Here is a 12,805-nt window from a genome sequence, read left to right as displayed (position 1 = left end):
TTCTACAAGCTATTGAATCATAAGGTGTACTTAGTTTTTCACACATGGCTTCTCCATTTTGGCTTTATTTTTGTTAAATAAATCATGACACGGTATAATATGTCACGTGTTGTTGTTCATCTGAGGTTGTATTTACCTAATTTTTAGACCTGCTAAAGAACAGATGATTGTTATTATGTCTTGATATGTAAAACCATAGAATTCAAAGAGGGTGTACTTTCTTTTTCACACCACTGTATATATATATATTTTTGTTTTAGGGAATTTAACACATTAACATATTAAACAAAATGATTTAATTCAGGCGAATTGCTACCGATCTCTAACTTGTGGAAGTCAGGAAAGAATATTTTTTCCCCTTATGAGATATCATCAGGTAATGTTTCACTTGGGTTTTTTGTTAGCATTTGAAGTGTATCTGTCGTCTACATAGTTACATAGTAGATGAGGTTGAAAAAAGACATACTGTATGTCCATCAAGTTCAACCTATGCTAAACTAAGACAACAGATACTTTATCCTATATCTATACTTACTTATTCATCCAGAGGAAGGCAAACAAAAAACCCCAGTTACATATCATCCAATGATATCTCATAAGGGGAAACATATATTCCTTCCTGACTCCAAAAATTGACAATCAGATTACTTCCTGGATCAAAATCCTTCCCATATTTACTTATTTGGTATATCCCTGTATACCTTTCCTTTCTAAAAAGATGTCCAACCTTTTTTTGAACAAATTTATTGTATCTGCCATCACTGTCTCCATCAGTAATGAAGAATAAATTTAGCGTAGTTTGGATTTGATGTACATATGTCTTTTTTTCAAACTTATCTAGCACGTAATTATTTAGAGGGAGATTTCCGCATTAAGTCAAAAAGGAAATGGCATATTGGAGATCTATCTGTTGCTGACTCCCCAATGCCTGGTGAAGCTGCTACATCAGAGCTCTAATAGAACCTATGACCTCACGGAGTGTAAACAAGGTGTTGCTAAGAATACTGTGGCTCAGTTGTTTTGATTCAAACTGGCTTTGAATGCTGGATGCTGATTTGCACTTTGAATTTCTCCCTGTCGGCTGTGTCTGCCTTGTGCCATTTTGGGAAATCAATTGTGTATATTGGCAATTTTGTACCATATAATATTTGGTCTGTGCCATATTTTATCTGATTTGTACCATCTTATTATTATAACATCTGATTTATTATTAATCATTTACATTTTTCTAAGAGATATTTTTTTATAGCTACTTGTGCACCATCTAGTCGGTAACGTATATATTATAGATAACCTTTTCTACCTTCTCTCTATCATAAAGTATATTTATTACATTGTTTTTTTAAACATCTCTGGTATATTTTATGTAAATATTTTAGTGTAAACTAATACTTAGTATATTTATATTTTACATATGTGATATTTTGTGACATTACATCTTTTAGCACTTTTTATTATCAAGTTTTCTACCATTACACAGATAGTATATTTATCTGACCTGTAACGTATTGTATATACCCTGTAACCTCTTCTCTCTGCTCCATATATTTATCTGGATCCAGACAACTTTTCTCCAATCTCTTTCCATCTTCTCAATTCTATATTTGGGTTTGAGGTTACAAGAGAAAATGGACAGTAGGTAAGTAGAGGCATAAGGGGGACGGAGAGGTTGTGAGATAGATTGTCTCTGTGGCAAAATAATCCAGCTTTGCGTTTTAGGGAAAATAATGTGTAATTAAATGCAGAGTGTTACAAATACAGTATAGTTTGGGGTTAAAGACTAAGCTAGTGGTAACGACTCTCCCTAGAAGTTGCGAATGCATAGTTATCAATAACCTCATTTCCATTTGTGTGTATGGATATCAGTGCATGGATATAACCCCATAAGTGCCTGGATATCAGTGCATGGATATACTCCCATAAGTGTCTGGACATCAGTGCATGGATATACTCCCATAAGTGTCTGGACATCAGTGCATGGATATACTCCCATAAGTGCCTGGATATCAGTGCATTCATATACCCTCATAAGTGCCTGGATATAAGTGCCTGTATAACTGTTTATCCTGCTTCTCACCATTTTGCCTGCCAGTCACTTGATTGAAAGGAGACAAACCCCAGTACCAGCTTGTTGACCTTAAGAATATGTCACTTTATCTCCCTTTGCTGGCTGGTCACCTCTCCTGCAGTGATTACGGTACCAAGGAAACTCCCTGATACTTAGCAGAGAAATATATCCTTTTCTACCTCTGCCTGCAAAGTCCCGCTGAGCTGTGACATGCCGGCATGTATGGGGCACCTTCAATATACAGGAAATAAAAACAAAAGGTTCTCAGAAAGTTGTAGCATATAAATAATAGAGTCGGGTTTGTGACATTAAAATCCCAACCAGAAGTACAAAGGTTCATTGAAAACACCAGTCTGAGGGATCCGTGATGAATGGTCTCCGCGTTTGTACTTAAGAAAGAAGTTTTATGTACTATTACAGTCTCTTTTACTTTGATGGGTCTTGACCATATAATGTTTTACCTCTCTCTTCTTGGTTCTTTATGTCCCCACTACCTACACTGGCGACACACTTTATTCGAGCTCGGCTAGTCCCACGAATTCGGGTATACCCGGGTGTATTGAGGTTTGTGACTGTTTTCTGCCCGAGTGCATTGAGGTATTTTCCAGGCAGGGATTGAAGCATTTTATTCCCGCTGGCTGCAATACTGCACAGTATATATATATATACTGCATTACAATTCATGAATTTATGCCATCTGGTAGACACGCGAAGCATTGCAGCCTATTAAATCCTAATCATCATCATTTAACAGATCAGCCGCCCGTCAGCCAGGCATGAACCCAGGCTGGGAAGGCAAACGCAACGGGGCTTGTCAGAGGTGAGGAGCGGCGCATTCCAGGTATCTGCCAGGTACATACTGGGTATTTGCTCGAATAAAGTGTGTCGGTGCAGTATAGAAGTGCAGACTATTTGTAAGAAAACACACTGGGATTATACAAAGAAAGACAAGGACTGCTATAAAATCTCATGATAACATGGAGTAAGGTTACAATAGGGTGTCAATTACTCTTCTTCTCTCATTTCAGACATCTGCAGCCCAGGTCCTCTTCCCAAGTGGCCACCTCTACGCAGACAGACTGCCGTCGCAGGTCTGCTCGGCCCAGAGTTCAACAGGGCAAGAGGAAGCGAAATGCAGAGGATAGGGGGATCAGCAGTGCAGCTGTTCTTGGTGATCAGCAGTAGGTGGAACTAGTTATGTTTATGGTAGGGCTGGTGAATACATTTAAGTAACACACAAACAGATAACAGGGTTTGGGGTCTACAAACCAAAAACAATCCAGCTCTGTTCTAGTGCAGGGAAATCAGGTTAACATTTGTTTTACCTTGTTGGGAATAGAAACCTGCATAGAGGATTTCATAACATAGCGACTTATCCTCTCCCACCACAGAGCTGCTCACAAGAGAAGAAGCATCCAGAGTGACCATGGGCTACGCCCTACAGTTAGTGAGATGGGGACATCAGGATGCAGCAGAAGAGCGCTTCAGCGTCATAGGACATCTGGAGCGCAGGAGACTGAAGATCCTGCAGAAGAGGACACCATGGTGAACATTCATCCTCCAGTCACCATTGAGCCGGCTCAGAGGACAGCATTCTACCAACTCTTTGGTAAGGCCCTCTGCTGTGCACTATAACAACCATAACAAGAGGATTTCACAGCTTATTTTAAGACACTTCGCAATTTTCAATGGACATAGTCATTTCCTGGCTGCCCTTATTAATTAATTAAAGGAATATGTGATGTATGTGAAAGTGAACAGGCATGTTAACCTTGTGTGTCTTATTGCCAATATATCATGTCTTTTTGCATGTATTCTGCCATATTTTATCTTGGGATTAGGGGAGAGTACAAGTAATTTGGAGGAGTTAGAGAGAAGTTCGGGGATACACATTAAAATAGTATGAAATATCTCGTCATTGTATTGTGCGGGTTTGTATTCTCCGTATTTGCTCATTATATTCTGCCTTTTCTTATCGTCAAATTCCTCAATGTCCCCGGGGCCATAAACCTACTAATCTGCACTAAATGTTAAAACATTAACATTGATACACAACAGGCTTTAAAATAATTATATTCTGTTTGCATCAAGTGTAACTGGTTATGTGCTTTCATTGGCACAGATTATTAACCAGGGAACATTACACATTATCAGGGGTTATGTACTAAAGTCTCCTGGCTGCAAAATGAGTGCAAAACAATGTATTAAAGGAAAAACTGCAATTGCTTTCAATGTAATTCCTTTTCTATGGTAAATATAGTGCTGATTCTGCGCTGATTTAGTCCCAGTTTTGCAGCTGGGAGCAAATAGCCCCATATTATGAGTATCCCATTTAGCGCTGGATCCACCAAGCTCCGTTAAGTGACTTAATGTCGTTAAATCTTACCACATTTCCTAATCGGCTAATAACAACGATGTCATGTTTTCTCCTGGAGAGAGCATTGTGTTAAGTATAGTGGCCGTTAGTGATAATAATATGCAAAAGGGGCGTTCCCCCTAAGGCCTTGTACATAGCAGGCGGGCGACCGAGCGCGTCACGTCCCGCGCGCCTGCAGCACAGGCGATCCGTGGCCTGTGGGGTCTGGAGGAGGAGACGCAATCCATGAGCAGCTCCAATTCAATGTTTGGGGGGCGTGCCCGCGACGTCACGTGAGCGGTTCTCCCTCATTGGCTGAACCGCGCAGGTGACCCGGCCGTTGGGAGACAAAATCAAAAGGTTTTGTCTGGAGAAAAATTGGTTGCGCCATCGCGCTCGTGCAAACGCATGCTCTATGGCCGTGCTCATTGCCTTACATGATTTTGTGTGCGGCGCGCGCGACGTCACGCTTACTATGGCCGCGGGCTAACAATGCACATCATCTAAAGGCCGTGAAGGCTAATACAGGATCTTACCATTAAGTAAAGTCAGATCCAAAAGATGGTGCTACTCCCATCCAGGCTCTGAAATATGGGGTTTAACGGAGAGGGGAGAGCGGAAGGGCAGAAAGAGAGAGACTAACATCTCTATGTCAGGAAAGTTTGGGGAACTCTCTCTCCCATATTGTATGTCCCATGCCCAGGACCTAAGTGAGAACGAGAGGTAACTCAATGTATTACTTCCTGGTAACACATTTGATAAATAAATAGATAATTATTTTCAGGGTCTGGGTGGGTACAGTATACTGTAGCATCACCGTTAGGTAAGATATACTGTACTTAACTTGCCGTTATTCGGCAGATAACGCAATATTGCGTTACAATAACATGATGTGAAGCCTGTGCTAATGTTTTAATCAGCAGCCGTTGCTTGTTTATCCGTATAATTGGCTTTGGGGATATGAGACCTTATGAGCCCTGATGTAACACAGCGCTGCGCATCTGGCCCTTACAATTTAGCAAACGTTCCAACTACAGTAGAATAACAGTATGAGAAAGCGCTCACTGGTTGGAACATTGGCAAACTGAGTTTGGGTAAGTATTGGTTATTTATGCACACCTAAAGATTTAACACAACGGACATTTCTTTTTCACAACCCAAGCTACTGGTTTACTTTAAATGAATGATAAAAGGCATATCGGAAAGAAGCTTTCATGACAACCATACAGTAACATGAACTGAGTGTTTATTACCTCATTTTGAACTGTTTTGTAGAAGATGACATCATCCGGGCATTCCTGGGCATGGATAGTTGCTTGAAGATTTCGGATAAGGTATTTCTTGTACATGCTCCATGGTAGGCAGGATAGATGCATGAGAGGTCCTGGAAGACGAGCCCCGGCTGTTACCCTGCAGTGGATGGGATGGGATCAGAGGTCCATATGTAGGTACCATTCTTGTCTTTGTCATTGTATCTGAGAGGCCAAAGACTCCATGGGTGATAGATCTGCTCGGTCTCTGACCTCCACCTGTTACTGTAGAGCTGGGTGTCTTCCTTCTCTGTGGGAGGGAAGGACACAATGGAATGTTACATTTCCCTCTCCTTGTGTTACTGTGTTACCAGCAGAGACTGAGAAAGTTAATACAGTAAAGAAATTCAGCAACATGAGATAGCCACATTGATATCTAGATGTGGAACAATGTCAGGGAACAAATGGGGTCTTTGGCTTCACAGCTGGTAGGAAGATGGGCAAACTGGAGGGAAAGGACGCAAATGGTCAATATCTATCAGCAATATACAGTAAATTTCTGTTTCTGGTCAGGGTCACACTAGAGTCACCAGGAAGTGTAAGATTGATTGCAGGTCATGATACCTTCTAATGAACCTGTGCCACAGAATGTGTTGGTACCTTATACATATAGTATAATAATACTGAACATAGCAGTGCTATCCCATAAGACATCTGTGGCCCAATCACACCAATCTTCTGGTGCCGGGAGGTGGCGTTTGGAATATGAAGGTTAGTATCTGGGCCATGAGGTGGCCTCCAGGCTCCCTGATCATTTTCAATGAACCTGCCTGATAAACCTTTGCTGTGTGACCCTTTGTAACAGAGGCCTAACCTGGACTTGTACATCTTTGCCCATTAAGACCTTGTTTCGCTAACACATTCTCATATCCCTGTAGTACCTGCTGGCCATGGTGCTGGCTTACTTCCAGCGTGCAGGACTGAGGATTGAAGAATATACCAGGAGGAACTTCTTTGTTGCCCTGTAAGTAAATTTTAACTCATATCTATATTGAGACCTGATAAAGGACAAGGTGAAAGGCCATTTCTTAACCCATTTTTGTTGCCTGAAGCAACATGTCGAGTATACACATTTCCCTGCACAAATACACACACATACACATTTCCCTGCACAAATATACACACACAGAGAAACATATTGCTCTGCACAAATATACACACACATTCCCCTGCAGATATACAAACATACACATTACTCTGCACAAATACACACAACACACACACACACACACACACACACACACACACACACACACACACACACACACTGCTCTGCACAGATATACACACACATTGCACTGCACACACACACACACACACACACACACACACACACACACACACACACACACACACACACACACACACACACACACACACACACACACACACACACACACACACACGCATTGCCCTGCATACACACACATACACATTGCCCTGTACACACACACACACACATTGCCCTGTACACACACACACACATTGCCCTGCACACACACACACACACACACACACACACACACACACACACACACACACACACACACACATACACACACACTGCACGCACTGCACGCACTGCACACACACACACATTGCCCTGTACACTCACACACTGCCCTGTACACACACACACACACACACACATTGCTTTGCACAGATATACACACACACTGCCCTGTACACACACACACATTGCTTTGCACAGATATACACATTTCATTATTAAATTTGAGCCGCCAAAAACAGACAATACAGATATAACAAGACTGACTCATGCGACCGCGGTGATTACGGCACCGGAGGACTAATGCTGTGGGCTGGTGCAATACGGAAGCATGGCCCCCCACAGCGAGATTGGGACAGACACTGTCTCCAGTGCTGCAGACGTTTGGGTCTCTGACCGCGGTGCTGGAGACAGTAAGTCTGGCTACATCTGTAGACACACAGACATTCAGAAAGACTTTGCCTTACAGTGCATTGTATGCACATCTGGCAGTGACAGACTTATGGTGTAACTTTTATTTTAACCCCTTTGTGACCAGGTCACACTCATACTGTAGCAACTTATTCTCCTTGGCCCCTCTATTAATGTCCTTTCTGTTCTTTCTTCCTCCTCTCACTGATAACTCTTCTTTTTTATCACTTTGTAACTACATGGAAGAAAGGACCAGCACGGGTACCATTCTTTTATAACTCTTTATAACGCCACTTTATTACCAGCTAAAAAACAGATAGGTAGCGCTATATCCTAATGTGCAGGCAGCCTGTGATATATCCCTGAACCCCAGTCAGGTATTGAACAGTACAAAAAATATATCAATGGCGCTCTGCACTAGTGTAATATAAACATATAATATATAGTAATAAAAATATACAACCAGTGGCGTGGATGTTTCTCCTGGGAATGGATACTCCACATGTGATGGGTGAACATGTAAGGAAAAAATCACAACATAGTGTAATACTGTTAAGCATACATACAAACATATAACATGAGACGGACGCTGAGAACAACAGGTGACCAATTACAAACACATTTAATAAAGCATATCATTAAAAATACATAAAATACATAAAATAGAAACTGTTAGGCACTCCAACTCAGGTGGGGGTACCTGCTTACCGAATGTAAGAAGGTATCAGGCAGTTGATATATAAGAGTATCCCCTCTATGGATGGCTGCTGCTGCACCGAACTGCTGGGCTCACACGTGTATCCTCTACCGTGGATAGTGCTTGCTCCCTCTGCTTGTGGCATCCGCCTCTGTGTGCCGTGGACACGGAAGATTCCCGTGTCTGCCGAGGGATAGTAGTTCCTTCCTGCTCGGCTACTGGACGCGCGCCAAACGGAGCTGATTTAAACGCGGATGGATATCCGCCCGGATTCGGCAGCCAACGGGCATCTGCTAGCAAGTTCCAAGGGGGACAGGATACACCACCGAGTCTGGAGGACCTCTCAGAAACACCCTACGCGTTTCGAAAGTCTTGCTTTCTTCCTCAGGGGTAAACGTAGTATAAAAAAGTAGTATAAAAAAAGTATAAAAAAGTAGTCCCTGTGTGTCCCGATATATATAGTCCCGTATTAAAGGTGCAGTACTTCAGAATAAACTTGCTCATGCGCAGATGTGTGCTTTGGGACTCTTAGCGTCTCGAACAAGAACATGTACACAAAAACAAACATAGAACATGAAATGACAAATAATACATATCAAAATAATAAATTTACACTGTCTAAAAACTTAAATAATGACAATGGAATATAAAGAATATGACATTAGGCCATATATTCTTTATATTCCATTGTCATTATTTAAGTTTTTAGACAGTGTAAATTTATTATTTTGATATGTATTATTTGTCATTTCATGTTCTATGTTTGTTTTTGTGTATATGTTCTTGTTCGAGACGCTGAGAGTCCCAAAGCACACATCTGCGCATGAGCAAGTTTATTCTGATGTACTGCACCTTTAATACGGGACTATATATATCAGGACACACAGGGATTACTTTTTTATACTACGTTTACCCCTGAGGAAGAAAGCAAGACTTTCGAAACGCGTAGGGTGTTTCTGAGAGGTCCTCCAGACTCGGTGGTGTATCCTGTTCCCCTTGGAACTTGCTAGCAGATGCCCGTTGGCTGCCGAATCCGGGCGGATATCCATCCGCGTTTACATCAGCTCCGTTTGGCGCGCGTCCAGTAGCCGAGCAGGAAGGAACTACTATCCCTCGGCAGACACGGGAATCTTCCGTGTCCACGGCACACAGAGGCGGATGCCACAAACAGAGGGAGCAAGCACTATCCACGGTAGAGGATACACGTGTGAGCCCAGCAGTTCGGTGCAGCAGCAGCCATCCATAGAGGGGATACTCTTATATATCCACTGCCTGATACCTTCTTACATTCGGTAAGCAGGTACCCCCACCTGAGTTGGAGTGTCCTAACAGTTTCTATTGTATGTATTTTATGTATTTTTAATGATATGCTTTATTAAATGTGTTTGTAATTGGTCACCTGTTGTTCTCAGCGTCCGTCTCATGTTATATGTTTGTATGTATGCTTAACAGTATTACACTATTTTGTGATTTATTCCTTACATGTTCACCCATCACATGTGGAGTATCCATTCCCAGGAGAAACATCCAAGCCACTTTATTACCAGTTACACATCTGTATGAGTTCGTAGTTGACAAATCTCAGAGGATCAGATTGTATTATGCATCTTCATGTGCGTTAACATATACATTGAAAACAATTGCCCACCCTTTATTTCAGTCATTCACTCTAAGTACCATCAGCAGATGATTCCTGTTGTACATTAACATGCATTGTAAGCTCTACCAGCACAGACAGCCGTTCTCTGTTTCTTACATACAGTATTGTTTCCATTTTTGCTTCAGGTTTCTTGCTAACGATATGGAAGAAGATGAGCACTTCAAGGAGCAGATCTACCTCTGGGCTCTGGGACGTACATGGTATCGGCAATGCTGGGACTTCAAGAGGACAAGGGACATGTTGTGGGCGAGGATGGGCTATAAAGCCCGTGTGACCCAGTCCACATGCGAGCAGGTTTGTAAGGAAGAGGGATGAGGGACATCCGTTGGACCTGCGTGAGGTACCAGATACAAAGAGATTTGTAAAGAGGAGAGATGGATTCGGAAAGGATGAGGAACTTCTGAGACAAGATTGGGTTACAAAGTCTTGTATGCAGGTCCAGATGCAAAGAGGTTTATATACAGAAGGGCTGGGTTAACAAAGAATGATGGACACCCTGTGGACCAGAATGAGGTTCTATGTTCTTGCAAACTGGTCCAGACGCAAATGAGTGTGTACAGAGGAAAGATGCATCTAGAGGCTGTGACCTACATTCTCTGGACTAGGATGAGATTTCAAACACATTACAGTACATTTGGTTCATTTTGCTAAATTTGTAAAGAGAAGAGGGAAGGGATTCTTGGCTGGTTTTGGGGAGGTTGTGGAGAACCTGGAGAACATACAGTATAGTATATACATCCTTCCATATTTAAGCCTCACTAGCAACCACATACATGTTCCTCTAAAGAGACAAATTGTTCTTCCTTGTCCCCTAGAAACAAAGTGGCATTTTATAATAACACTTTGTCTGTCTATGCCTTTTGGAGCCTGAATTTGAGTGTAAGTTCCTAGTAGGAATATGGGAGCTGTGCGTGTCCATAAAATTCATCAGTGATCAGCGTTAGCATCATACTGCCAGAGACCGGCAAGTTCCTGAAAAGTGACGATTTGAAAGTTCAATGCCACTGTTGCAAATTTCTTTCTAGATAATGGCAGACAACCCATCTCACTGGGCATGGAGACGAGAGAGGAAGGACCACCATGGCTGGGCCATCAGGTTTTATCTGCGGAGACCAGAGGAGTTCTGTCTCCGAGGCCCGGGTAACACCCCTCCACAATGCCCCCTCTGCAACATCTTCGAAGAAAATGCCAGATCATCGCGACAAAGCCAACCGGCCCGGTGGGAAGTCATCGGGAATATTGTCGTTCCTGCTGGTGCAGCTCTAGCCCTGCACCAGCACCGAGGACAGTAATGTAAATATATATTGTTCAGATGTTATTAATTATTCCAAAACACTGAAATATAATGATTAGTAAGATTATCTAAAATTAAACTACAATAAGCTTGTGGACATCTACAGTACTCCTAAAATGTCATCTGATCTGGCCCCTTTGGAGAACTAGTTGAAGAGTCCTTCTCTACAGGAACTTTCTTTAAACAAAATAAATATTTATTGAAATAAGATTAACGTTCAGTGCTCTTTGGAACCTTTACCAAGCACCAAAACTGTGTTTACCCAACTGGAAGTAACTGGTGTACTCATAGACAAGACAATATTAGTTGAGACTGTGTGACAAGATGCTAGTAGAATATCTGCCCCTGTGTCTCTTTCTGCCCCTCTGCTTTTTTTTCTCTTTCTGCTCCTGTTCTCTTCCCTTTGTCGGTCTGTCTCTCAGTCCCTTTGTACCACTCTCCCTTCCCCTACTGATGCTGACACACAATGTCAATAAAAGAAGGGAGGGGCGGCTTTCTAAAAGGGAAATGCTGTAAGATCCATGTCCCTGTGGGAATCGAAAACAAGGTTTAGTTTTGGGCAAAGAGATCCAAGTCCAGAGTGGAATCTGGACCTCTAGATATATTTGTAGATAATAATTAGATCCCCTATTTGACATCTTATTTAAAAAGAACATTAAAGTAGTAATCAGATCCCTTCTTCTAGTAGTTGTGCTAGTCCTGGAGACGTTTAGAGTTGTCAGAGGTTGTGTTACCTTTTAAAGGCCCAACGAGAGAGATCTGATTTTGACTTCTTCTGTGTTGCAGGAAAACCAGCTCCGTCTCTCCCCCTCTTCCCTTCCACATCCCTCACTCCTGAGCATCGTGCCGGAAGTACTGCAGGAAGTAGAGCCTCTCTGAGTGCAAGGTAAATACTAGGAAGATCTCAATATCAGGGATAGAACAACATGGCAGATAATGTCATTGTCCTCCATGGGGAGCCATTTAACATCTCCCTGAGATATTAAGCAACAACCACAGAGTCTCCCCGATACAGTGAGAATCTGTAACACTATTGTTCAGATGTCAAGAGATGCTGGGATGATTTGGGATACATTTTGGGACGCAAGACAAACTCCCACAATAACCAGTGTTGTTTCTCCCTATGACTCAGATCCTGTTATCCCAGGACAGGGCAGCCAGTACTGCAGGAAGCCTTATGTCATCCTGTAGAAGGTAAGTCTGCAATGTGATTGCAGGGGGAGGGAGTCTTTGTTAGAATTAGACTGTACGCTCTTTGGGTTAGAGTTCTTCTGCAGGCCCTGGGGATCATAGTCTAGAAGTAGATTGCATACTCGTTTTATTAAAGTATTATAGATTTTTCCTGTCCTTCAGTAGTCTTTGAGTAGATTGTAAGATTTTGGAGAACTAGTTGAAGGGTCCTACTCTACAGGAATTTTCTTTTAACAACATAAATATTTATTGAAACAAGATGGACATTCAATGCTCTTTGGAACTTTTACCAAGCACTGAAACTGTGT

At 42.1% G+C, this 12,805-nt stretch overlaps 1 protein-coding gene across 1 annotated transcript; it reads left to right on the top strand.

Annotated features, from left to right (window-relative positions):
- Positions 1 to 3,101: 3,101 nt before the first annotated feature.
- LOC142465163 (speedy protein 1-B-like) lies at positions 3,102 to 12,186 on the top strand. Its single transcript, XM_075569121.1, has 7 exons — positions 3,102 to 3,249; positions 3,460 to 3,677; positions 5,700 to 5,758; positions 6,613 to 6,698; positions 10,138 to 10,306; positions 11,038 to 11,305; positions 12,093 to 12,186. Exons 2-6 carry the CDS (start codon positions 3,521 to 3,523, stop codon positions 11,302 to 11,304), a joined length of 738 nt encoding a protein of 245 aa, XP_075425236.1. The 5' UTR covers positions 3,102 to 3,249; positions 3,460 to 3,520; the 3' UTR covers position 11,305; positions 12,093 to 12,186.
- The last annotated feature ends 619 nt before the right edge of the window (positions 12,187 to 12,805 follow it).

The sequence above is a fragment of the Ascaphus truei genome, chromosome 13, assembly GCF_040206685.1.
Source record: "Ascaphus truei isolate aAscTru1 chromosome 13, aAscTru1.hap1, whole genome shotgun sequence".
Classification (NCBI taxonomy): Eukaryota; Metazoa; Chordata; class Amphibia; order Anura; family Ascaphidae; genus Ascaphus; species Ascaphus truei.
Note: the sequence above shows the minus strand (reverse complement) of the source record. Positions and strands in the feature narration are given on the sequence as shown.